The 26,101-nt window shown below is 43.3% G+C and overlaps 1 protein-coding gene across 1 annotated transcript in view; it reads left to right on the plus strand.

Annotated features, from left to right (window-relative positions):
* The window catches only part of FRAS1 (Fraser extracellular matrix complex subunit 1), a 538,610-nt gene that overhangs the window by 428,940 nt on the left and 83,569 nt on the right, over positions 1-26,101 (plus strand). Inside the window, exons 39-47 of the mRNA XM_061420570.1 lie at positions 6,198-6,346; positions 6,530-6,692; positions 8,269-8,404; positions 12,284-12,474; positions 13,677-13,830; positions 16,549-16,812; positions 19,906-20,094; positions 21,503-21,622; positions 22,146-22,325. Of these exons, the coding sequence (XP_061276554.1) occupies positions 6,198-6,346; positions 6,530-6,692; positions 8,269-8,404; positions 12,284-12,474; positions 13,677-13,830; positions 16,549-16,812; positions 19,906-20,094; positions 21,503-21,622; positions 22,146-22,325 (1,546 nt within the window). The remainder of the gene's footprint in view (positions 1-6,197; positions 6,347-6,529; positions 6,693-8,268; positions 8,405-12,283; positions 12,475-13,676; positions 13,831-16,548; positions 16,813-19,905; positions 20,095-21,502; positions 21,623-22,145; positions 22,326-26,101) is intronic.

A 26,101-nucleotide genomic window follows, 5' to 3' on the forward strand; every position in this document is an offset into this window, starting at 1 on the left:
CCTTCTCCAGGGGATCTTTCTGACCCAGGGATCGAATCCACGTCTCCTGTATCTCCTGCATTGCAGGCAGATTCTTTATCGCTGAACCACTGGGGAAACCCAGACTATAACGGAAAGGAACATGTGAGCCTGTTCTTAATTACAGTATCGTGAACGCAAGAAGGTCAAATGACGTCAGGAGAAACAAAAGGCAAAAATGGGATTCTGTGTGATTTGCTTCTTAATGGTGGTTTCCTGTACACAATTTGCTATGTACTGCAAGAAAACAAGTAGGCGAGGGATGTGTGGGTTTTATGGTTAAAATGAATGGGTTCTCATCCAAGCTTACCACTTTTGCTAGTGTAATAACCCTTGACATGTTATTAAACTCCCTAGGGCTCAGTTGTCTCATTTGTAATATGGAGAGGATGATACAAGATTAATCTTAAATAGCTAATAGAATTGCTATGCACTAGCCAAAAATATACTAATTCAAAATAAACCATCTATAATAATATTACATAATGCATATGAGGTATAAATGTAACAAAAGATGTGTAACTTCTAGGGAAAATTGATGCTATTACTGACTATAAAGAAAATCCAAAGGAATCTCTTGACAAAGTTTCCAAAATAAGAGGAGAATTTAGGAAGGGGCTGGATAGAAGATCAACAGAACAATAGCATTTCTATATAAGAGCAAAAAATAACCAGTACATTTAACTAAAAAGATGATACCACTTAACATCACAAAAGTTATATTCCTTGGACTAAATCTAACAAAAACCAGGCACTACTTTTACAGGGAAAATTGTAATACTTAATTGGCAGACATTTTTAAAAGCACTGCTGCTGCTGGTGGTAATTCACTTCAGTCGTGTACGACTCTGTGCGACCCCATAGACGGCAGCCCATCAGGCTCCCCCGTCCCTGGGATTCTCCAAGCAAGAACACTGGAGTGGGTTGCCATTTCCTTCTCCAATGCATGAAAGTGAAAAGTGAAAGTGAAGTCACTCAGTCATGTCCGACTCTTCGAGACCCCATGGACTGCAGCCTACCAGGCTCCTCCATCCATGGGATTTTCCAGGCAAGAGTACTGGAGTGGGTTGGCCATTGCCTTCTCCATTTAAAAGCACTAGGAGATGCCATATTCATTGGAATATTTAGTATCAAAAAGATATCAATTCTCCAACAACATGATCTTTCCATTCAACTAAGTACTAGTCAAAAGTTCAGTGACCTTTTAATGATCTTGATAAGCTCATTCTATAAGGTATCCATGCGTGCTAAGTCACTTCAGTCGTGTCTGACTCTTTGCAACCCTATGGACTGTAGCCTGCCAGGCTCCTCTATCCATGGGATTCTCTAGGCAAGAATACTGGAGGGGGTTGCCATGCCCTCCTCCAGGGATCTTCCCAACCCAGGGATTGAAGGCACATCTCTTACGTCTCCTGCATTGGTAGGTGGATTCTTTACCACTTAGCACCACCTGGGAAGGTGTCTATAATGTTTAAAGAACAACAAACGGCCAAAATTCTGAAAATGAATGACAGGAGGGCAGGGGCTTGCCCTATCAGATATCAGGATTTGACATAAATGTGCACTATTTAAATCAATCCACACTGGTATACACTAGAGAGTCTAGAAACAGACTCATACTTGGGACTGTAAAGTAAAACAGATACAGCAAACCAGACTGGTGCAAATGGGAGAAACTATTTGAAACATGAATCTGCACAAATTATTATTCATATTAAAAAGAAAACAAGAACTTGTACTGCTGCCTCACACCCTAGACAGATATTAACTAGTAAATCAAGTCCTTAAATGTCATAAGTAAAATTGTACAATTCTTTGTAGGGTATAGGTGAATATTTTCATCATAATGGGAAAAGGAAGAATTTCTTAAACTACAAACAGAAAATGCTAACTATAAAGAAAAGATTGAAAATTTGATTATATTAAAATTAAAATTGATGTTCTCCAAAACACACCATTAAAAAACAAAAAAAACTACTTACAAACTGGAAAAAGATATGTACAACACATAGAACCAAAGATAACAAAGAAAATATAAAGAATATCTGCCAATCAAGAAGAAAAAGATAATCCATTTGAAAAATGAACAGGAGACATGAGCAGGAATTTCAGAAGAGGAATCCATAGGGCCAGTAAAGATAAGAGACATTCACCTTTTTAGACATCAGGAAACGCAGGCAAAGACTGTCTGCTGGTTAGTACCAATTCAACTGGCAAAAATGTTAAAATATGAAAATGCCAAATGTCAGAGAGGAAATGGATCTACAGGAGGTTCTTTTATGATGGAGCTGTAAATTAGAACAACCGCTCTGGGAAGGAATTTGACATTCTCTCGTAATGATGAATGCTCATGTTCCCTAACCATTCCTCTCCTGGATTCCTTTCCAAGGGAGACTTTCACAGGTACAAAAGATATGCACAAGAATATACACAAGGGTACTCACAGCAATGAAAGTGAAAGTCACTCAGTTGTGTCCAACTCTTTTGAGACCCCAGGGACTATACAGTCCATGGAATTCTCCAGGCCAGAATACTGGAGTGGGTAGCCTTTCTCTTCTCCAGGGGATCTTCCCAACCCAGGGATCGAACCCAGCTCTCCCCACATTGCAGGCAGATTCTTTACCAGCTGAGCCACAAGGAAGCCCAAGAATACTGGAGTAGGTAGCCTATCCCTTCTCCAGGGGAGCCTCCCAACCCAGGAATTGAACCAGGGTCTCCTGCATTGCAGATGGATTCTTTACCAACTGAGCTATCAGGGAAGCACTATTTGTAATAACAGTAACACTATTTTGTAGTAGCAAAAATATTGAAACAAGCCCAGTGTCTATCAGCATCAACAAATGGAATAACATAATTTGGAGCATACTTATTCTGTGGAATACTAGAGAACATTCAGAAGAGATGAACAATAGCTTAACAAAACAACATTCATGGATCTTGCAGTCAGTTCAGTTGCTCAGTCATGTCTGACTCTTCGTGACCCCATGGACTGCAGCACGCCAGGCTTCCCTATCCATCACCAACTCCCAGAGCGTGCCCAAACTCATGTCCATCCAGTCGGTGATGCCATCCAACCATCTCATTCTCTGTGGTCCCCTTCTCCTCCTGCCTTCAATCTTTCCTAGCATCAGGGTTTTTTCTAAGGAGTCAGTTCTTCACATCAGGTGGCCAAAGTATTGGAGTTTCAGCTTCAGTATCAGTACTTCCAATGACCATTCAGGACTGATTTCCTTTAGGATTTACTGGTTTGATCTTGTAGTCCAAGTGACTTGCAAGAGTCTTCTCCAGCACCACAGTTCAAAAGCATCAATTCTTTGGCATTCAGATTTCTTTATAGACCAACTGACACATGCATACATGACATCTGGAAAAACTATAGCTTTGACTAGACAGACCTTTATTGGCAAAGTAATGTCTTTGCTTTTTAATATGCTGTCTAGGTTTGTCATAGATTTTCTTCCAAAGAGCAAGTGCCTTTCAATTTCATGACTGCAGTCACCATCTCCAGTGATTTTGGAGCCCAAGAAAATAAATAAATTAATGGATCTTAGCTGTCTTCTACTGAGTGAAAAGAATATAAATCATGGATCATGAAACATAAAATCATGGATCTTAGCAGTCTATTGAGTGAAAAAAAAAAGAAATCCCACAAGAGGAGGGTCTAACTCCCTTTTCATACATTTTAAAAAATACTGCAACTACTTTACAGTAGTTTGCCAACAAAGATCTGTATAATCAAAGCTACGGCTTTCTTAGTAGCCACGTACGAATATGAGAGTTGGACTATAACTCTCACCCTTGAGTATCAATGAATTGATGCTTTCAAACTGTGGTGCTGGAGAAGACTCTTAAGAGTCCCTTGGACAGCAAGATCAAACCTGTCAATCCTAAAGGAAATCAATCCTGAATATTCATTCGAAGGACTGATGCTGTATCTCCAATACTTTGGCTACCTGATGTGAAGAGCCAACTCATTGGGAAAGACTCTGATACTGGGAAAGATTGAGGGCAGGCTGAGAAGGGGGTGACAGAGGATGACATGGTTGGAGGCATCACTAACTTAATGGACATGAGTTTGAGCAAACTCCGGGAGATAGTGAAGGACATGCTGCGGTCCATGGGATCACAAAGAACCCGACAGGACTGAGCGACTCAACAACAACAACAACTTTACAATAATATATCAAACTATTCCAAGAGATTCAAGGAAGTCAAAAAGCAAGATCCATGGTGTGATGGTAGAACCAGGGACAGGATGAAAGAGGGGCATAAAATGTTAATCATCAGAGTTCCCATCCTTGTGTTGAATGGTGTGTCAATAGATGTATAGATAATAAAAAAGAAAATGAAAAAGTGAATTAACACAAAATGGGTAAGAAGGTCTTCGAGTAGAAAAATTACATAAAATCAAGGTCTATGTTCTTAAGAATTTTTCACCCACAGTATCTTGGATATCTCAAAGTAGTAAGTTTCTTTAAACGATGACAGCATTCAGAAAAAAATCCAGCTGATTTCACACTGTTTCAAACCCAGCAGTCACTTGAGATTTGAAAAATTATAATAAGTTGGGCCTGACATGAGATAAGCATTTCTTTGCCAAATTTGCCAATGTGGAATTTAGAAGCTGTTCATTCTCATCAAGAGCCAGGAGCTCTGTCCTTGTAGTTTATCACCATCTCAGAAGACAGTGCCTTAGAACACTTGGCTGTCTTTTAAAAATTCCCCCTCAGAGGCTACTCACAGTAATATTATAGCAAGTAGTCTTTTGGAAGCCTGCATGTTGTATTTGATAACCCATAAAGAAAAATAGAGAAACTTTTAAAGTATAAATTTAGGGGCTGTTTTCTGAAGTTTTACAGCTTCGATAAATTTGCTTTTCCTTCCTTGTTACTGTCAAGTGATGTGAGGAAATATGGAAAGTTCTATGATCTTGCCTTGAGGCTCTGAACTGCCAACTTAAAAAGGTCCCCAAGGATAGAAATGAGAGCTGACCAAAAGCTGCTCCCCCAGATCACCAGGCAGCTGTGCTCACATTTCTGATCTCCAACCTCAGCTAACTGTGCATCATAGCTATGCAAGTTTGCATGTGAAAGTATACTTGGTCATGCAATATTTATCTTCATTGTTGCTGGGGTGAAGTGTAGAGTGCCCTCATGTTCACAGCCAACTGGTCTAAAAGATGAATGACTCGGGATCTTTCCAAGAAGATGTTGCCTCCCTTCTAGATACTTCCAAAAATATCCTTGAAGAAAGAAGAAATTGTTAAGATATTCAATTATTGTCTTCAATTATTCTCCATGTAGAAACAGGAAGCCAATTTTATTTCTCAGTAAATAAACAGTGCAGAGGACAGGGAAATAAACAGTCTTCATTAGGATTGGGCATCTCAGGGGTTGAGCATGCATAGGCTTGGTCAGAATGAAATTCATAAGACTTCTTAAATTTTTCTGTTAAGGTAAAATTTTTTATTGTGTTGACTGCTCTTTAAAGTGAGTCCTTACCTTCCATTCTTTGTTAAACTGAATTTTTAAATCATTGTTATCATACGTTTTAGCATAGGGTCGCATAGAGTTGGACATGACTGAAGCAACTTAGCATGCATGCATGCATTGGAGAAGGAAATGGCAACCCACTCCAGTGTTCTTGCCTGGAAAATCCCAGGGACGGAGAAGCCTGGTGGGCTGCCGTCTATGGGGTCACACAGAGTCGGACATAACTGAAGCAACTTAGCAGCAGCAGCAGCAGTGGAGTTTTACCTATTTCCAAAAATTTTACCTTTTTCTAAAAAGCAAACTGTACTAAAAAACTCTAGAAGAAGCCTACAACTGTGTTTCTAGAAGAATGACTTATATTTCTGACCATGTTTTGTACTTCGCTAGCTGCTTGTAATAAAAACAAAACTTTATGTGGCTCTTACAGTAACCACTGGGCTTGCTTTCTTTCTCTCTTTCTTTTATGCCCCATACTTAAAGTGCATTTCAAGCTATTATCTTGAGCTACTCTTCAAAGATGACTGTCAAAGAGACATTTTAGGAGGAATAAATAGTGAGATTTTCATGCAGTTTAACATGGTATTGCTTAAGGAGATTTAGCAGAAAAAGGAGCACCTGTAATCTTTACTGAAAATATGTCTTCCTGCAAATGTGCATTCATGTCTTGTATCATGTTTGCTTGATTAGGATGATTCTTCCTCCGACCCAGAGATCTGGATTCAGATAACTTCTCTGCCCATGTACGGTGCTCTCTTAAAAACCTCAGGACCTGAGGTGGAAGAACTCTCAGAGATTTCTAATTTCACAATGGAAGACATCAACAACAAGAAAATTAGGTATTATAACCACCTGGTACTACGCAGAATTTTTAAAATTGTATTAAAATATGTAAGCAACTAACTCATAGTTCCCGTGAAAGATTATGTTGCCTCTGGCCCCATTTTTAAACAGAGATTCAGTCGTCTGACTTGACCTGACAGTGTAGCTCATTCATTCCATTCTTCTCTTGACTTCTATAGGTATTCAGCCGCGTTTGAGACCGGTGGTCATCCAGTTACTGACAGCTTCCACTTCTCTGTCTCTGATATGGACCACAACCGTCTGGACAATCAGAAGTTTACCATCACCATCACGCCCATCAAGGATCCACCCCCAGTCATTGCTTTTGCTGACCTTATCACGGTAAGCAGTTCAGATCAATGAACGGTGGACGCTGTAGAAAGCTGGAGTCTGCGCCCATGTGAATGAAGGGTTTCTATCTAAACTGGCTGTCAGGTCCTCCCCCTCAACTATCTAAGCCATAGAATCAAGCTATTATGGCTTTCAATCATTAGTTTTTCAAAAAGGATGAAAATAATTAAATGCGTAAGATCAAATCATTATAACCACATTATTTAATTAGTCAACAAATATTTCTGTGCCAGACACAGATCTATTTGTGTACAGTATTTTGTATACTATGCTAGATGTGTATAGTAGTAGGAGTGTAGAGATGTATTTTTTGAGGTATTTATAGTCTAATGTTTGCAGCAACTAAAACATAGAAATATGGATAGTGTCCTGGGTCACATCTTAAATTGAGTTGATACTTACCTCAGTAAACAATATTGACAGTTCCTTGCTGTGTGGAGGGTGGGGGTCCATGTAATGTACCCCGATTATGAAGTTACCCGTACCCGAGTTCAAGTGCCAGTTCGGTTACTAGCTGACTGATCTTGGACCAATTATATAATCTTTCTTAGCCTCAGTTGCTTCATTTTTAAGGTGTTACTACTATTCCTATTACATAAAGGATTACTCTGATGGTGAATAAAATAGCATTAAAAAGCTCCAGTACAGAACTGGCCCACAGTAGGGATTCCATAAAAGTTAATTCACTTACTTATTCCACTCTATGTACATACCATAATGCCCCAAACTCAGGATTTCTGATTTTCTTGAGCAACTGAAAATTTGTAGAACTCAGTTGTTTCTGAATGGTTCTGATATTCCACCCATCTTTTCGCATCCACAGTGGGGAAGCAGTTTGCACCGTCCCCATTCTCAGAGTCAGGGTGACCTTCCACTTTATAATTTGTAAATCTTTCTGTATTTAGCCAAGAGTCATTCAGAAGTCAAGTTGCATATCCAGGAGGCTACAAAAAACACTCGGCTCAGGTTGCAACATTAGCATGCAAAACAGGGCCCGAAAGGAAAAAGGCAGCTGGAGCTACTGCTTTTACTTAAACCAATTTATTATTCTTTTTGACAGTAATGATAAGCACTAGCTTTCAGGTACGGTGAGCCCGGTCTTCCCTTACACCTTTAAGCATACGCTCTCACAGGATAAAGGGGACTTTATCTCTGGTGGGAACTCCTATAGGACAGGATGCACCCACAGTATCCAAGGGAGGACTGAATGGATCATCCTGAAGCTGCAGACTTTTGAACGTTGATGCGAAGGAAGGCAGTCCTCCTGACGTGCAGCTGTTCCAAGGTGGGTGATTAGAATGGGCCAGAGCTGCTTTATAACCAGATCCATCATGGAAGAAGCACAGCTTTGAAGGCAAACACGGACATCACTGCGTCTGAGCACGGCTCTGAGAGATGCTGAAGGATGGCCGGGCCCCAGAAGCTGGCTCATTCCTCATCTTGTCTGTAGAGATCTGCCTCCTCGAACTCATGGAAGGTCACCCCAGGCAGCAATTTTCGATTCAGTCCTTTTTTACTGCAGTCCGCGTAACCGCCCAAGGACTCTCTCCAATCTTTTCTTTCTTAGGTTGATGAGGGAGGGAGAACCCCACTCTCTTTTCACCATTTCTTCGCTGCTGCTGCTGAGGACAGTTTCCAGGAGGATGCCATCATTAAGCTAAGCGCCCTGCCCCAGTACGGCTGCATCGAGAACACGGGGACAGGTACCAGCCTGGCTGTAGAATTGTACCAGACCTGGAGAGAAGAGGCAGGGTGGCAGGGTGGAGGGGGGTCACTTCCTGCAATTAACCTGGACAAGGAGACCCGAAGAGGGGTGGAACCATTTCCAAGAAATGGAAGGAAGGTCTTGTTGACTCAACAAATATTGACTGAGCATTTCCTGTATGTGAAGCACTTTTTTAAGCACTGGGGATAGATCAATAAGGGGCTTCCCCGGTGGCTCAGTGGTAAAGAATCTGCCTGCAATGCAGAAGACACAGGAGACATGGGTTCGATCCCTGGGTTGGGAAGGTCCCCTGGAGGAGGGCATGGCAACCGATTCCAGTATTCTTGCCTGGAAAATCCCATGGACAGAGGAGCCTGGTGGGTTTCAGTCTATGCAGTTGCAAAGAGTTGGACACGACTGAAACTGCTGAGCATACACACATGTAGATCAGTAAACCAGACAGAAACCCTTACCTTTGTGGTGCCTTAGATCCTGGTGGGAGGAGACAGATAAGAAACCTAAGAAATGAGAAAATTGTGGAAGATGTTAGGAGGTCAATCAGTGCCATGGGGAAAACTAGAACAAGGGAAAAGTGCCAGCCATTAAGACAGAGGGGCTTGGGGATTGCACTTGAAATTGAATGTCAAGGAAATAAGATTGTCTGTTGTTTTATTGTGAGGCAGCTACTGTTTAGCTGAACCAGAGCTGACGTCTCAGCTTTTTCTAAATATATGACGTGAATTGAAACGCGTGCTCGTCTGTCTGTGACCCTCTCCCCCACCATCTGCCCTGGACCCAGTGCTCTTGGTGGTTATCACAGAGGAGGGAAGGAGAGAGGCGGGGACTGTCCACAGGCCCCTGTGTCCACAGTGACTGGCAGTTGAGACAGCTCCTGGCAGGTGACCATACCGCCACCTCTGCTGGGAGGCTCCTGAGTGCTGGCGCTTGGCTCTAATTGGCATGCAGCTCGCAGCTCCCACAGAGAGGCTGTTGACTGAAGGTGTCTGTGGCCGGTGTGATGCCTGGGATTTGAGCCTAGTTTTACCAGAAACTCATTTAGCAGGGGTCATGTTTTCCAAGAGAAAACCTTGAGTCTTTTCCCCATCTTGCTTTGCAGCGTGTGCCCTTAGATTTGTTTGCTGCTGAGTTAGATTTGGTAAAGAATCCGCCTGCAATGTGGGAGACCTGGGTTCAATCCCTCGGTTGGGAAGATCCCCTGGAGAAAGGAAAGGCTACCCTCTCCAGTATTTGAGAGGCAGAGGATTATAAGAGGAATAAGACACAGCCCTGGACTCGTGCAGGAGACAGATACAAAGACTGATGTTATAATCATGAAATACCAGGACAGGGAAAGGAGCAAAGCACTGAGAAAGGATACAGGAAAGAGCAATTACTTTTGCCTGGGAAGGCGGGAATGTCTGAGGAAGGGTTAGTGGGAGTTGCTGTGGGCAGAGGGAAAACGGTGTTTCTCACAGAAGAAAGAGCACAAGGGAGCACAAGCAAAAGTGGGGAATCAGAAAGGGATGGTTGCCCCCAGCCTTCTCTTCTCTCTGGGTGGTTTCTGATAAGGCTTTCTAACACTGTTTTATGTTAAGAACACCCAGGCCTGATCTCCTTTAGAATGGACTGGTTGAATCTCCTTGCAGTCCAAGGGACTCTCAAGAGTCTTCTCCAACACCACAGTTCAAAAGCATCAATTCTTCGGCGCTCAGCTTTCTTCACAGTCCAACTCTCACATCCGTATATGGGAAGTAAGGAAAAGACGTTCAGGGGGGCAAATCATTGTCCTAACACACATCATGTAAGGTCCCATCCTTTGCTTCGTGGGCTTTCAGAATGGAGTCTCATTTTATACATATGAAACTAGCTACCTAGATTCAGAGTCCAGCTGACCAAAAGGACATCTTTTTAAAAACATTAGAAGAAGAATCTTAAGTTCACACTAGCACAAGAACAGAATAGTCATATTGTTTAGTATAAAAGCTAACAGCGTGGAACCTACATTCCTTTAGTACCAGCACAACTAGTGAAAGTAGCTCAGTCATGTCTTATTCTTTGCAACCCCATGGACATACAAGCCATGGTATTCTCCAGGCCAGAATACTGGAGTGGGTAGCCTTTCCCTTCTCCAGGGGATCTTCCCAACCCAGGGATCAAACTCAGGTCTCCCGCATTGCAGGCAGATTCTTTACCAGCTGAGCCACAAGGGAAGCTCAAGAATACTGAAGTGGGTAGCTTATCCCTTCTCCAGGGGATCTTCCTGACCCAGGAATCGAACCAGGGTCTCCTGCATTGCAGGCGGATTGAACAACTGAGCTAGTATGGAGGGTGGTGCACAACTAGGGCCCCCCTTAATTACCTGTTGGGCATCGCTGTGTTCCAGCACAGTGCAGTAATAGATGTTCATGATATAGCCTCCACACATCAAGAACTATTTAATTTGCACATAGTATATTCTATTGAAGAAGGCAAGGAAGCTCATTAATAAGAATGGTTTACATGAAAAAATAGAAGGTGCAGTTTTAAAAATCAAAAGGATTGATGCTTAAAGCTTCAGTGACAGATTCACTTGTTGAATAGCTTGTTTTCTAATGATAGAATGTCATTCTTTTTGAATACATTTTTAGACTTCACTTACTTAGTGTATTTTTTACCCAAATAAAGATGCCATATTTCTTACATTTATAGTGATAAATAGAAAGAGAAAATTAAAGTTTTAAGGAATTATAGCAATTCTTTTTGGAAACTCTGAACTGTGTGCCCTAGGGGTTATCAGGTCACTAATCATTTAGACTCCTCTATGCTTCTAGTATCCAGAGGAATCAAATCTGAGGGGTAAAATTTAAGAAAATTCACATCATTGAAAAAAAGAACATTTGTCTTGAATTCTTGTCACAAACAAATTGTAAATAAAATGTTTTCATTCCTACTCTTTCAATTTGGAGGTCAACAAAAAATGACCCTGTCTGTCTTCGACTAGGAAGTCAGTGGCCTTTTAATATATGACCTCATCTTTGCAAAAACCATGGAAGAGGGAAAGAGAAAGTGTTATTGTTTTCAGATCTTCTATCTACACTTTTCTTTGTTGATGTGTATCTAGGGAGTGTTTGAAGATACAAGGGTTTCTTTTTTCTCCTCTTTTTAGAAGAGAATGTAACCATTTAAAATCAATCATTTGGAGAGATTTAGTCCAAATAAGAGGCAAGTCATCCAGCATTTAGACAGTGCTTATTCTTTCCCTTGGCCTTTGGGGTTGGAATGAAAAGAAGAGATAAGCAGCACTTTCCATGAAACTCTGAATAATACCTGAGCATCTCAGTACCTGAACTACACCTGAGCTCTGGACGGTCCCTGAACATCACAGTGACCCTACTGTACCATCCCAGGGGCTGAGCACTAGCCCATGAGGTTACTAGAGGTTTCTTAAGGACCTGAATTGTCAAATGAAAACATGCTTAAGGAGATATTTCTTAGATTTAAAGATATACAGTTCACCCTTTCTTGTGTAGAGAAAAAAGCTTCCTCTTGCAAAATGGTTTTGAAATTGACTAAAGTGTAAAACTTTTACTCCTATATCAATATTTGCCCCATGACTTATTTTGTCAAATATTTCTAACAAAACAACCACTGATTCTGTGCTCTATTAATTAATAGCATTCTGAGTACTTTCATACATGCGACTCATTTGAGTCCCGTTTATTGATGAGAAATAATGGGGAAACTGGGGTCCCACCCAAGTCTTCCAATTCCATTCTCCCACCTTTATTCTCAAACTTGTTTTCGTCTTTTGTCGATAGTGCTGTCCTGCTTTCTGGTTCAGCTCAGAAAGCAGGAATTTATGCATCAAGATAAAAGTTCGCTCTTGCTGTTGGTGCAGGTGATCGGTTTGGCCCTGGAACTACCAGTGACCTAGAGGCATCGTTCCCTATTCAAGATGTCCTGGAAAACTACATTTACTACTTTCAGAGCGTTCATGAAAGCATTGAACCAACCCACGATATTTTCAGTTTTTATGTAAGTGATGGAAACAGTCGATCAGAAGTCCACAGCATCAACATCACCATTGAGGTAAGGATTGTGGAAGTTGGAAAAGTTGGGCCTTTGACCACAATATCCCACCATTAGATAGGTTCAAAAGAACTCAAAAACAAATAAAATTGAGTTGGACCTTCAGTTTTAGAGGTCAGTTTAAAAAACATAACCCTGACCTTTAGGAAACTTGTAGAATTAAGGCTGACATTTGGAGATGGTATGACTTGGAAATCTGAATTTCCATTTCAGGATGAAATCTATCTGGTCTGTGTGAAGACACTTTGTTCTCACAGACGGAAAAAACTTGCTAGCCTCACATGAGATGAAAAGTAACATATGCTTATTTTCCCCTGCAATTATTGTATGTAGTTCTATGTGCAAACTTGCTTTTTCTAACGTTTTAGTGCATTTGTTCATCACACTGTAACATTAAAGAAATGTGTTCCCTGATGCTGTATATATTCTCTTTTGAGCAACTACATAAGCTTGCAAGGAGAGAGAGAGATAAAAGATAAAACTCAGAATGGAATACCCTCTGCCTTGAAAAAACAAAGCATGGCGCTCTCAGCACCCTTGGGGGGCAAGGGTGGAGGGGAGCTGACTTCTGCTGGGGCTGGTCAGGCAGACAGTTTAAATACCTGCACTTTCAAATATGTGTCCTCTATCATAGGTTCTAAGACAGCTATGATTTTTAAAAATGTGCCCTTTTATCCCCCCAGTACACTTGTACTTGTCTAACCACATGTCCATACTTCTGGCATCTGGAAAATGCCGTCATCGTACCCATGGAGAATGCTTGAGATTTCTGTAGCATGTCCATCAAGGGGATATCTGGTTTATGTGATCTGCTCAGCTTTCAACGTAACAATTTTGAGTGAGAATTAAAGACAGTGACATGTTAGATGCAAACTATATACATAAAATAAACAATAAGGATTTACTGTCTAGTACAAAAAACCATGTTCAATATCTTGTAATGCCCTATAATGGAAAATAATCTCAAAAAATATATAACTGAACTGCTTTGGTATACACCTGAAGCTAACACAATATTGTTAATCAACTATATTTCAAAAAAATACAATAACAACAACAACAATAAGAGGTGATGACACATTAAATGCTATTTCAGTGGTGAAAGTTGATGTGATGATGTTACTGTCTTTGAATAGTGTGCGCTCTTTTTTTCTTCTTAAACCAGTATCTGTGTGAGACCTAATATTTTATGCTTTAATCAGAGGAAGAATGACGAGCCTCCCAGAATGACCTTGAGGCCCCTTGGCGTGCAGCTGAGCTCAGGAGTGGTGATAAGCAATTCTTCTTTGAGTCTGCAAGACCTGGACACTCCAGATAATGAGCTGATTTTTGTATTGACAAAAAAGCCTGGCCACGGTAGGACATAACCGCTATGGGAAGCTTCTTAATTGAGGTGCTCGATGGGTTATTAGAATAAACACGTAGATTTCAGCTGATCATTCCTCTACCTTCCTGGTGTGTAGTCCATTCATTGCATCAAGGTATAATCAAATTCACAGCCAGTTTATATTCTTTGGGGTCACCATAGCCTGGTTGTTCTAAAAGCCTGACTCCTGGGTAATTGGTGTCTCTGAAATTCAATTTCAGCTGTTTTCTTGCTTTCTTATGTAGCCTCAGGCAGAACAAGTTTTCAGAATCTGCACATCCTCTTCTTAGAGGGGGTATCATTGCTTGATCATCCTGGGCTATTTCATACAAAGAACAGAATAGCCACCTTGTAATTAATTACCAAAGGTGTTCATTTCAGGTTAGAGGCATGGTAGGTAATCTTTATGAGCTCATTTGTTTTCCAAAGAAAGCACTTTTCCTGATTAAACTAGAGGTTTAAAACACCATCTTGGTAATCTCCTACCTACTTCCTTTCTAAGTGCCACCTACCTAGTATTAGCTAAAGCTCTGCAATTTTCATCTCCTAAGTGGTGGCTTGGTGGCCTAATGGCTGTTGACCTTTTACAGATGAAACTATTCTGCTGATGGAGAGTTCACCAGAGAAGCTGTTGGTCATTACATTTTAGTTTGCCTCCATCCACTTTCACCGGAGAAGGCAATGGCACCCCACTCCAGTACTCTTGCCTGGAAAATCCCATGGATGGAGGAGCCTGGTAGGCTGCAGTCCATGGGGTCGCAAAGAGTCGGACACGACTGAGCGGCTTCATTTTCACTTTCCACTTTCATGTATTGGAGAAGCCAGTGGCAACCCACTCCAGTGTTCTTGCCTGGAGAATCCCAGGGATGGTGGAGCCTGGTGGGCTGCCGTCTATGGGGTTGCACGGAGTCGGACACGACTGAATCGACTTAGTAGTGGTAGTATCCACTTTCACTTTCTTTAATGAAACACTGGGTTTCATTGCATACACATGACCCTTGAAAATAGGGTAATATGCCTCAGCCCAAGGATGCTTAGTGTCTTTCTGAACATAAATGGAGTTTAAAATAAATTCCTCTGTCTTATCCCAGACGCCTCAGGAGGAAGGCAGCAAGTGGAGAGTGCTACTTTTGCCCTACAGAAGGGGAAAATGAGGCTTAGATAATGAAGTGAGTTTGAATTCGTGGAGAGAGATTTGATTCCTAAGCCACTGTATTTCCATATCCATTTGTGTCTCCGTAAGAGATTTTTAATCAGGAAAAGTGGAACTTTATCTTTATTTGGAGATGAGGTCATCAAGCATCACCCTGTGCTTTTGTATAAAATTTTGACTTGTTGGTTACTTATGCATGTGCAATCAACACGTCCAAGGGGCTTGGCGTTCTACCCAGGCTCAAAGTTGACAAAATTAGATAATGTTTAGTGCCATATTGTTTTAGTGCCATATTTGCTCTACCAGATGACACCACCCTTATGGCAGAAAGTGAAGAGGAACTAAAAAGCCTCTTGATGAAAGTGAAAGTGGAGAGTGAAAAAGTTGGCTTAAAGCTCAACATTCAGAAAACGAAGATCATGGCATCCAGTCCCACCACTTCATGGGAAATAGATGGGGAAACAGTGGAAACAGTGTCAGACTTTATTTTTCTGGGCTCCAAAATCACTGCAGATGGTGACTGCAGCCATGAAATTAAAAGATGCTTACTCCTTGGAAGGAAGGTTATGACCAACCTAGATAGCATATTCAAAAGCAGAGACACTACTTTGCCAACGAAGGTCCATCTAGTCAAGGCTATGGTTTTTCCTGTGGTCATATATGGATGTGAGAGTTGGACTGTGAAGAAGGCTGAGCGCTGAAGAATTGATGCTTTTGAATTGTGGTGTTGGAGAAGACTCTTGAGAGTCCCTTGGACTGCAAGATCCAACCAGTCCATTCTAAAGGAGATCGGTCCTGGGTGTTCTTTGTAAGGAATGATGCAAAGCTGAAACTCCAGTACTTTGGCCACCTCATGCGAAGAGTTGACTCATTGGAAAACACTCTGATCCTGAGAGGGATTGGGGGCAGGAGGAGAAGGGGACGCCAGAGGATGAGATGGCTGGATGGCATCACTGACTCGATGAACGTGAGTCTGGGTGAACTCCGGGAGTTGGTGATGGACAGGGAAGCCTGGCGTGCTGCGATTCATGGGGTTGCAAAGAGCCGGACACGACTGAGTGACTGATCTGATCTGATCTGATCTTGCTCTACCATATGGACATGAGAGTTGGACTATAAAGAAAGCTGAGCACCGAAGAATTGATGCTTTTGAACTGTGGTGTTGGAGAAGACTCTTGAGAGTCCCTTGGACTGCAAGGAGATCCAACCAGTCCATTCTGAAGTAGATCAGCCCTGGGATTTCTTTGGAAGAAATGATGCTAAAGCTGAAACTCCAGTACTTTGGCCATCTCATGCGAAGAGTTGACTCATTGGAAAAGACTCTGATCCTGGGAGGGATTGGGGGCAGGAGGAGAAGGGGACGACAGAGGATGAGATGGTTGGATGGCATCACCGACCCGATGGACAGGAGTTTGGGTGGACTCCGGGAGCTGGTGATGGACAGGGAGGCCTGGCGTGCTGCAGTTCATGGGGTCGCAAAGAGTCGGACATGACTGAGTGAATGAGCTGAACTGAACTGTTTCTTTCTTTCTTTCTTTTTTACTTCCTTCCTCAGGTCATCTGGTCTGGAGGCAAACTGCTTCTGAACCTCTGGAGAATGGGAGGGTTTTGGCCCAGGGCTCCTCCTTCACCTACCAAGATATCCTGGCTGGGCTAGTTGGGTACATGCCTGGTGGTCCAGGTGTGGCAGTGGATGAGTTCCAGTTCTCCCTCACTGATGGCCTCCATACGGACACGGGGAGGATGGAGATATATATAGAACTGCCTACAAGTGACATCCCAAACCTGGCTGTAAACAGAGGCCTCCAGCTCTCAGCAGGTACCATAGGCATGGAAGAGAGTGGCCATGGTTTCTTCTTTGATCCTGCACAATGCTTCTTTCCATGTCAGCAGTGTGGGAGGATCTTGAACTGAGTGTGTAGAGTTTAGGGAGACCTGTTGTTTGGGGGACACTAAGCATTGTGAATGACAAGTGTGAAATCTCTGAAGTTCTTTGGACCAGATGCCTGTGTCTGTGAATCTGAGGAAAGACTGAGAAGAGTTTATAGTATTTCCAGGGTCCTCAAAATATTCATTTATCCAACCACTTGTAGGTCCCGATCTCTTAGAACATTGACATTGCCCAACCAACCCTACAGAAACAAACAACAAAATCTAGCAGGATTTTCAACATGCTCCTTTTTTTTTTTTTTTGAAGTCATGGAGAGGCAATTGGGAAGTCATCATGCACTAGGAGAGATTATACCAGTGATTAAGAACCATTAGATATGGTGTTCTAGGATCTAACATTCAGTTTGCTGGTGAATAAACAACACTGAAGGACCTGTGACAACTGTGGGTCTTGGAGTCACTTTGCAGTAGGATGTTACTTATAGAGAGTGGACCTTTGGTCCACAGTGCATCTATATCACACTGGACTTCTGTTTGCTTGTCTGTTCTTAGTTTCACATGTATTTTGTAGCGAAAAATATTTGGTAGAATGGTATTTGAAAATGTGGAGATTCCAAAGGTCTCAAGTATTAGGTCTGGGACTTAACCTTGCCCTATTTACAAGTTAATAAGTTGACCTATTACTCTTTCATGGATCCCGGTCAAACATGTGAGATTCCTTGTTGTTTTTATTTAGTCCCTAAATCATGTCTGACCCTAAATCATGTCTTACAACCCCGGGGGCTGTAACCTGCCAGGCTTGTTTGTCCATGGGATTTCCCAGGCAAAGATGCTGAAGTGGGTTGCCATTTCCCACTCCAAGGCAATCTTCCTGACCCAGGGATCAAACCTGCATCTCCTTGATTGCAAGCAGATTCTTTACTGCTGAGCCACTGGGGAAGCTGAGATTCCTTGGTCAGTAATAAAGTACTCTGTGACAATGCCTTGCAAGTCCCACAGGGGCGATGCCGAGGGCCCAGACGAATACATTTGTGTGCAGGGTGATGAATTGCAGAAGAGGAACCCTGAGCTTGGGAACTCTCCTTGTTATAGTAGTGATAAGCAAACCTGATCTGTGTCCCAGAGAAAGACGTCACCTCCTCCCTCAGGGATGCTGGCTGAGAATGGCCCAGAGAACAAGAGGTCAAACCTTGCATTCTTGGCATTACCCAGCACAAACATACAGAGACGCTCAGGGCCCATGGCAGACTTCTATTACGCATGAGTAACTAACTAGGACCTCCTTTATCAGAATTCACTGTTTTAATGTGAAAAGTGGGCTAGAGAGGAGAACAAAGAGGAAGGCCCTGAGAAGAGGTGCTTGCCAGGAGGGATAGTCCCAGGTAGCTCAGTGGTAAAGAATCCGCCTGTCAATGCAGGAGACTCCAAAGATGCATTTCAATGGGGTCGCAAAGAGTCGGACATGACTGAGCACGAACACATGCACTCTGCCTTGCCTCTGTCCCCAGCACCTGGGCAGTCTTCCAGGACCCAGCATTCAGGTCTCCCTGTTCTGTGTCTCTCATCATAGCCTCTATCTTGAGGAACAGTGATTCTGACTATTTGGTGTGAGATGGCAACTAGATATGCTTGTGAGTTTATGTAAAGCTGTTTTATGTTTTTGTTTTATTAAATGATTTGGTGATCCTTAAGACAGTAAATAAATTAGGTCCAAGCTGGTCTCGGAGAAGGCAATGGCACCCCACTCCAGTACTCTTGCCTGGAAAATCCCATGGGTGGAGGAGCCTGGTAGGCTGCAGTCCATGGGGTCGCTAAGAGTCAGACACGACTGAGTGACTTCACTTTACCTTTTCACTTTCATGCATTGGAGAAGGAAATGGCAACCCACTCCAGTGTTCTTGCCTGGAGAATCCCAGGGACGGGGGAGCCTGGTGGGCTGCCGTCTATGGGGTCGCACAGAGTTGGACACGACTGAAGCGACGCAGTAGCAGCAAGCTAGTCTCATTGTCGTTCTGAGAGTCATTTACATCACAGAGCTAGAAGTTCAGAACATAGATTTAGGTACTAACTGAAAAGTCAAGGGAGAGAGCGATCATGTGCAGAGAGTGAAATTGGATCAGAAGAAAAAGGAGCTCAGATCTAAACTCAAGGTGAAAGTCGCCCAGCCGTGTCCGACTCTTTGCGACCCCATGGACTATACAGTCCATGGAATTCTCCAGGCCAGAATACTGGAGCAGGCAGCGCCATTCCCTTCTCCAGGGGATCTTCCCAACCCAGGGATCAAACCCAGGTCTCCTACATTGCAGGCAGATTCTTTACCAGCTGAGCCAAACTCAAGGGGTGATTAAAAAATTGGGAAGTTGGGACTATTCACTTAAGGAAATTAAAATGTATTCAGCTGGAACCAAAAGGGCAAGCAGCTGATATTTTCTTTTTATTTTAAGGAAGGAAATTATTTTATTTATTTATCTGGCTGAGCTGGGTCTTCATTGTTTCATGTGGAGTTTGCAATATGCGGGATCTAGCTCTCTGACTGGAGAAGGCAATGGCAACCCACTCCAGTACTCTTGCCTGGAGAATCCCATGGACGGAGGAGCCTGGTAGGCGGCAGGCCATGGGGTCGCTAAGAGTCAGACACGACTGAGCGACTTCACGTTCACTTTTCACTTTCATGCATTGGAGAAGGAAATGGCAACCCACTCCAGTGTTCTTGCCTGGAGAATCCCAGGGATGGGGGAGCCTGTTGGGCTGCCGTCTATGCAGTTGCACAGAGTCGGACACAACTGACACGTCAGTTAGCAGCAGCAGCAGCAGCAGCTCTCTGCCCAGGGATCAAACCCTGGGCCACTATATTGGGGAGCATGGAATCTTGGCCACTGGACCACCTCGGAAGTCCTATAGCTGATACTTCCTTAGATCGGGGAGTGTGTGATAATTTTAGTCTCCGGTCTCCTAAAATCATTTGACCTGCTCTCCAAAAGCAAAAATGGGGGAAGACCTAGTCTCTCCCATTCTCTTCCAGGGTCCGTAGCAACCATCACAGATCGGCACTTGAAAGTGACGGCTCCTGACTCAGATGACCACCAGGTGATGTACATCTTAAAGGAAGACCCTGGAGTAGGGCGCCTGCAGATGGTAAAGCGTGACAGCCTGGAGCAGATCTCCACTAGAGGCCCCATCCAAAGTTTCACCCAGGCTGACATCAGTCAAGGTCAGGCACTTCTCCTACCCAGACTTCCAGAAACTCCACCCCCTGTACTCAAATGGGAATTGGTGCCTGGTAGCCAATGGCAGCAAACTGCGCACTCTTGTTTTGAATTAAGAGCTGAGTTATAGCTTCATTTATTCTTACTTGTCTCCTTAGTTTTTTGGTTTGAAAAAAAACTTTCCTTCTTGACTAAAATGTTCTCATGCTTTGACATAGCCTTGATGAAACTGAGGGCTATTATAGAGGAAAAAATCATTTTGACTTGCTGTGATGCTAAAAAGTGTATGAGAGAGACAGAAAAAAAAGAAGTAAATTGGGATGGATTAAGGTGAAAATTATGCCTGCCTTAGGTGAACAATTTATATCTCTCTCCAGCTCCCCAAAGAGCACAAGTTAATGAACTAAGCAAAATGGAAGGGCATAAATCGGAGCTGCCTCAGGGAGATTACATAGCTCATCCCTTCTCCAGGAAATGCTGATGTAATGTGAAAGCATAAATGTTAAATGCTACGTAGTTACCGTACAGTGCTTTCAGGGATAAGAAAGGAAAAGAAGTTACATATTGAGAGGGAAGTAATCCAATGTCAGGTGATGATGTGCAATTTCCGTTTAGAGGTGGAAGCATGCTCCCCTAGGACCAGAATACAGGTCCTGTCTGTGCACTCATGCCTAGAATTGATAGCAGCCCAAATATCATTGGACCTGTCTGTACTTTAGTGAAGGGAGTGGAATAATTCCTTAGTTATTCCTTGCCTCAGTGTCCCTTTTTAGAATATGAGAGCAGGGACTTCTTCCCAGATGTTTGGTTATATTTACATTGCTAGATCCTTATAAGTAATGCTATGGTTTAACAAAAATATAATATATTGGGTTTTTCCCTTTGGGTCCAATTGACGTCTAGGTAGAGTTTATTCATTTTATCTGTTTCTTTGTTGATTGGTTATATCCCACGCCTTTCCTAAAATGATTTAAGACTGGGAAGCGGGAGTGACACCTTAGGGGAGCATGTGGTCTGTGCCTCTCTGTCCTCCTGCCCTGTGACATGGATAGATAACAGGGCTGCACCGGTGATGTGGGTCTGGTCAGTGCCCATTTCCACATGGGCAGTTTTGCTGACCTCGTGATTCATGAGGCTTCCTTGGAGCCTTCCACAGATGCTGAGCCTCAGCTGTAAGCAAAGCCACTTGCTGCTTAGGGTGATTTTATCATGAAGTCACTGATGATGAGGAAGTCACTAGACGAAAGGGAGGAAATGAAAACATTAGACTAAAATGTCAAAGGCAATATCAAAGTGAGAGGGGGGGTAATTGATTCATTGGTGTGAATACACATTGAAATCTCACCTGATATTTCAGAAATAAGGCCAGAAAACACAAAATAGCAAACTGTGATCTTCTTGTCCTTGTTATAGGCCTTATAGAATACAGTCATGGAAAAGGAGAATCTGGTGGGAACTTTGCTTTTAAATTTGATGTGGTTGATGGAGAAGGCAACAAACTGATCGGCCAGTCATTTTCCATCAGTGTTTCAGGTAAGGGGACATTGGGTGTTTGAAAGTTCTCCAGCAGTTCTGAGGTCATGTGGTGCATACCTTGAGGCCTGAGCCTTTTCTTTAAGGGCTTGTGTGGAAATCTGAAATCCTCTCAACTCTGTTGTGCAATGCTGTGGCTCTTTGATGTACTCTCTGAGAGTCAGACCTGGGGATTATGTTGATTATTTTGATTTTACTCCTGGACACTAGGCCCAGAATTGAAAAAAAAAAAAAGGAAGCATAAAAGGTTGTTGTTGTTGTCAGTCTCTAAGTTGTGTCTGACTCTTTGTGACCCCGTGTGCTACAGCGTGCCAGGCTCCTCCGTCCTCCACTACCTCCTGGAATTTGCTCAAATTCCTGTCCATTGAGTCAATGGTACTATCTAACCATCTCATCCTCTGCCACCCCCTTCTCCTTTTGCCTTCAGTCTTTCCCAGCATTCAGGGTCTTTTCCAATGAGTCAGTTCTTCACGTCAGGTAGCCAAAGGATCACATTTCATGTTACTCTTTCTGACATTTTCAGAAGACAAATCCCCACCAGTCATCATCACCAATAAAGGGCTGTTCTTGGATGAAAACTCGGTGAAGAAGATCACCACTCTGCAACTCTCTGCCACTGACCAGGAGGCGGAACCCACAGAACTGGTCTACCGAATCACCAGAGAGCCCCAGCTGGGCCGCCTGGAGCACACAGCATCACCAGGTAAGCCCATTGTCTCTGACTTCATCAGACCAAAGCTGGGATTTAGTAAGTGCTGGGGGCAGCATATCATGTGTGTAGTTCACCTCCAGCCTGCCTTTGTTAGTATGTATTTCTGGCATCACTATTTCTGGCCATTGTATACTGCCTTGCATTATACTTAGAGTACAGTGTACTCCATGCTTACTTGCTGGAAGTTGATTTGATAATTACAATTTGATGTAAACAGTCTTGTCTCCAACACTAGAATTCAACACATAGAAAGTGAGCATGCATATTGAATAAGACCCTGGTTCAGCTGCTACAGAGGAAGAAAAAGAGATGAATGAGACATTACCCCAACCATTAGAGTCTTCTGTTGGATGAGATAAGGAGCCTTTGCATATAACCATATGTAAGGGAAGAAGATGGCAGGTGTTTTAAGAACTGTATAAACCTGCCATCCTAGGAGTTCGAAAGCAAAAGAGGTGATATCAGATGGGAAGGTGCTCAGAGGTGGTGTTTAACACTGCCCTTGAAAGATAGAATTTGCGCTGACAGAAATTGTGTTATTTCCAGAGATAGGAACAGCATGTGGACTCATTCCAAAAATTATGAGCGGGCCAGTTTTGCTAAAGCGTATATTCTGAAAATAGTAGTAGATTGGGTTCATGGGTAGACTGAGATTTTATGATGGGTCTTCAGAGTGGCGATCAGTAATCCCTATTTAATTCAATAGGCAATAAGGAGGCCCTGCAGAATTTTGAACAGGGAAGGGAACTGAATTCCTCCAGTGTCCAATAGGATAAACTAAAAGAAAGGAAGAGAAAGGAGACAGTGACAGTAGGTAAAAAGTTTAGCATTTGGCCAGATGGGAGCTAGTGAGGCCTCTGGCAGTGGGGCAGCCTCCACGTGGGAATAATAAGATGAAAATAATAAAAGAAATTACACCTGCTACCTAGTAAGTATCCAGTAAACAGTAGTTGGTGGAAGGAAAGAGTTAATTTCAGGAGGAGAAACTATAGAATTTGGCAACTTGAACAAATGTGAAAGACAGGAGATATTTGCTGAATAAACAACCTGAAGGTAGAATTTATTTTGTCCATCACAGGAGCAGTGTCAGCTTGCAGGAGATTTAGATCATTGGTTTTCTTTGGATTTCAGGTTACAGATTTTTCTTTCATTCAACCAGGGAAATAGCAGAATAGAGGAAGTACCTGCCCTGATGCTGGGGGTCAGACAGTAGGCAAACAAGCAAGTATATATATCATGTCAGTGGTGATGAGTTAGGGAGTGAAATGAGGGCATTCCTGGGGTACGGGGACCAATGAGGTGAGGGAAGGCCTCCTAATAATAAGATGACATTTGAGCCAAGATCTGAAGAATGTAAGGGAGCCAGCCATGCTGACATATAAGGAAAGAACATTCAGCATCTTTCCAGGGCATCAGCAAGTATCAACATCCTGAAATGGGATCAGCCAAGCCCATCACGTTCCAGTTGCAGCAAGGAGACCAGTGTGTCTGGGGTAGAGTGTGTAGGGGAGAAAGTGAGGGTGGGTGAGCTAGAGGGGGATATGGTGGAAAGGGTGAGGGAGGCAGACCGTGTCTGGGTCCAGCATGATGATGGGGGAGGGACTGTGTGTGTTTAGGGGTGGGGCACGGGGAAGGCTGAACAGACTGGCCTGAATCCCTAATGCAAATTAAAGCCCATGCCCTCCCCTTTTGTCCCGAAGTTCCTGGGGGCAGTGTGCAGATCAGCATTCCCAAGACCTTGGCTGCAAGAGATATTTGATAACTAATTCATGAGCTAATTGCTTCTGCCAGAATTCTGTCAGGTTGCTGATTGTATCTCTCCAAAGATGAAAGGGCAGACTCTTGGCTGTTGTGTTGGGGCAACTGCAGTTACACTTTACAGTGCTCCAAAAGGCTTGGAGCATCATGCAAGGCCCTGCCAGCTACTGGTGAGACCCTGGCTCTTCTCAGCTGTGTCACATCCTGGGGGAGGTGGCTCCACATTTGCCTTTTCTGTTTTTTGCAGTCTCCACCTTCTCTGGGCTTAAATCCGGATGCCAGTACCAAGCTAGCACTGCTCAGAGGGACACCCATAACAGATCCCCCTTCTCCCTCCTCTTGGGAAAGCAGACTCTAAAACAAAGGGAGGCATGCTTCCCTGCCCTCTCCCACCAGGCTTGACTTCCTCATCTACATGCTCTCCCATGCCCACCAGTTCTTCTCAATCCTCCTGTTTTTAGAAATTCTAAATAGACCTGATAAGACGATCTTTACTTCTGGAGGGCCCTGTCCATTTTTAATGAGCAGGACTTCCCTTCCCATCCCCCACTACCAGCCCTGCTGTCCATTCTAGAGAATCTAGTCAGTGTTCTCTCTTTCCCTGTCTCCCCTAAGTGGAACTGGATTCATGAATTTGATTCTTTTTAAATGTCAAAGGTTTCCCTTCATGGGAAGTCCGTGTTGATTACGGATCACCCTCTCAGAAGGCAGTTGGCTCCAGCTTGGAGAAAACCACTTCATCCCATTTGTCTCAGGGGGTGAGGATTGGTCTACTGGGTGCCAGAGCCTCTTTCCAAAAGGAGCAGAACAGCTTTTAGACCCGTGTCTCCATGCAGGCGCTGAGCTATTTGGGGACTGGAGGCCCCTGGGAATTCTCATTTCCCACCCGTGCTTGCAGACATCCTCTTGATGGTTAACTGTGAAATGGATTTAGTCTTATGCTAGCTCTCTTAGTCAGCTGATTGTTTTCTTTAGATAGAAAAGGTGTGAAGGTCCTCTCTTCTTCCCCCAAGGAGACACAGGGAGCCATGTGCATGGGGGAAGACAGACACGAGATCCCTACCATGGAGGAGAGCTGCATTAAGCTTGAGTCGCTGTGTGGGCTCCTTGCAGGGTTGAGGGCCCACAACCTCGTGTCAGGGACCCTAAGAACTCTCTTATTCTTTTCATTTTGGGGGCTGTGCTGAGCAGCATATGAGATCTTAGTTCCCTGACCAGGAATCGAACCTGCTCCCCCCACAGTGGAACATGAAGTCTTAACCCTGGACTACCAGGAAAGTCCCAGGACCCTCTTATTCTAAAGAAATCAGAGTAAGGAGTTACATTATGAGGATAGAAACTAAGCTTCTGGGGAAAAGCAACTCCAAAATACAGTACCTTCCATAAGTTTATTTTCACTCACAGCAAAATCCAGAGGCAGGTGGTTCAGTGACCCTCCACGTGAGGCTCCCATCTCTGGTCCAAGGTGACTTCTGTATTGTCAGCATCCCCAGCCAGCAGCTGGCAAGAAAAAAAGAGTGGCATCCACATCCATTTCTTCTTTAGGAGAATTGCTGGGAACACATCCCTTTTGGTCACATCCTAAGAAGAAGGACATAGCCACACAAGGCTATGAGGTAGCTGGGAGATCTAGACCCTAAGTGGACATCCAGTCACTTAACTAATAAACAGCAGTTGTATTTTAAAGTCAGGGAGCAATAATATTGAACATAGCTATCTCCAGCACACACTGGTTCTCCCCTTCCCCAGACATTTACTGAGTAGCTGCAGCAGGAGAAAGCTTGAGTCTTGGAAGTGGAAGACATATAAGCAAATATCTGCAAGTGTATGTTGGTAGCTGTGACAGCACTGTGTGAGGATGTTAGGAGTCAAGGGGCTGCGAGTGAGTCAGTGAGCGCTTTACCTAAGGTATTCCTTGGCTTCCTATCTCAGCCTCTCAGGATTGTGACACCAACCAAAATTGAATGCACCTGGTGCCTTAGTTCAGGTCCTTCTGAGAGCAGAGGTGC

The sequence above is a fragment of the Bos javanicus genome, chromosome 6 (assembly GCF_032452875.1).
Source record: "Bos javanicus breed banteng chromosome 6, ARS-OSU_banteng_1.0, whole genome shotgun sequence".
NCBI lineage: Eukaryota > Metazoa > Chordata > Mammalia > Artiodactyla > Bovidae > Bos > Bos javanicus.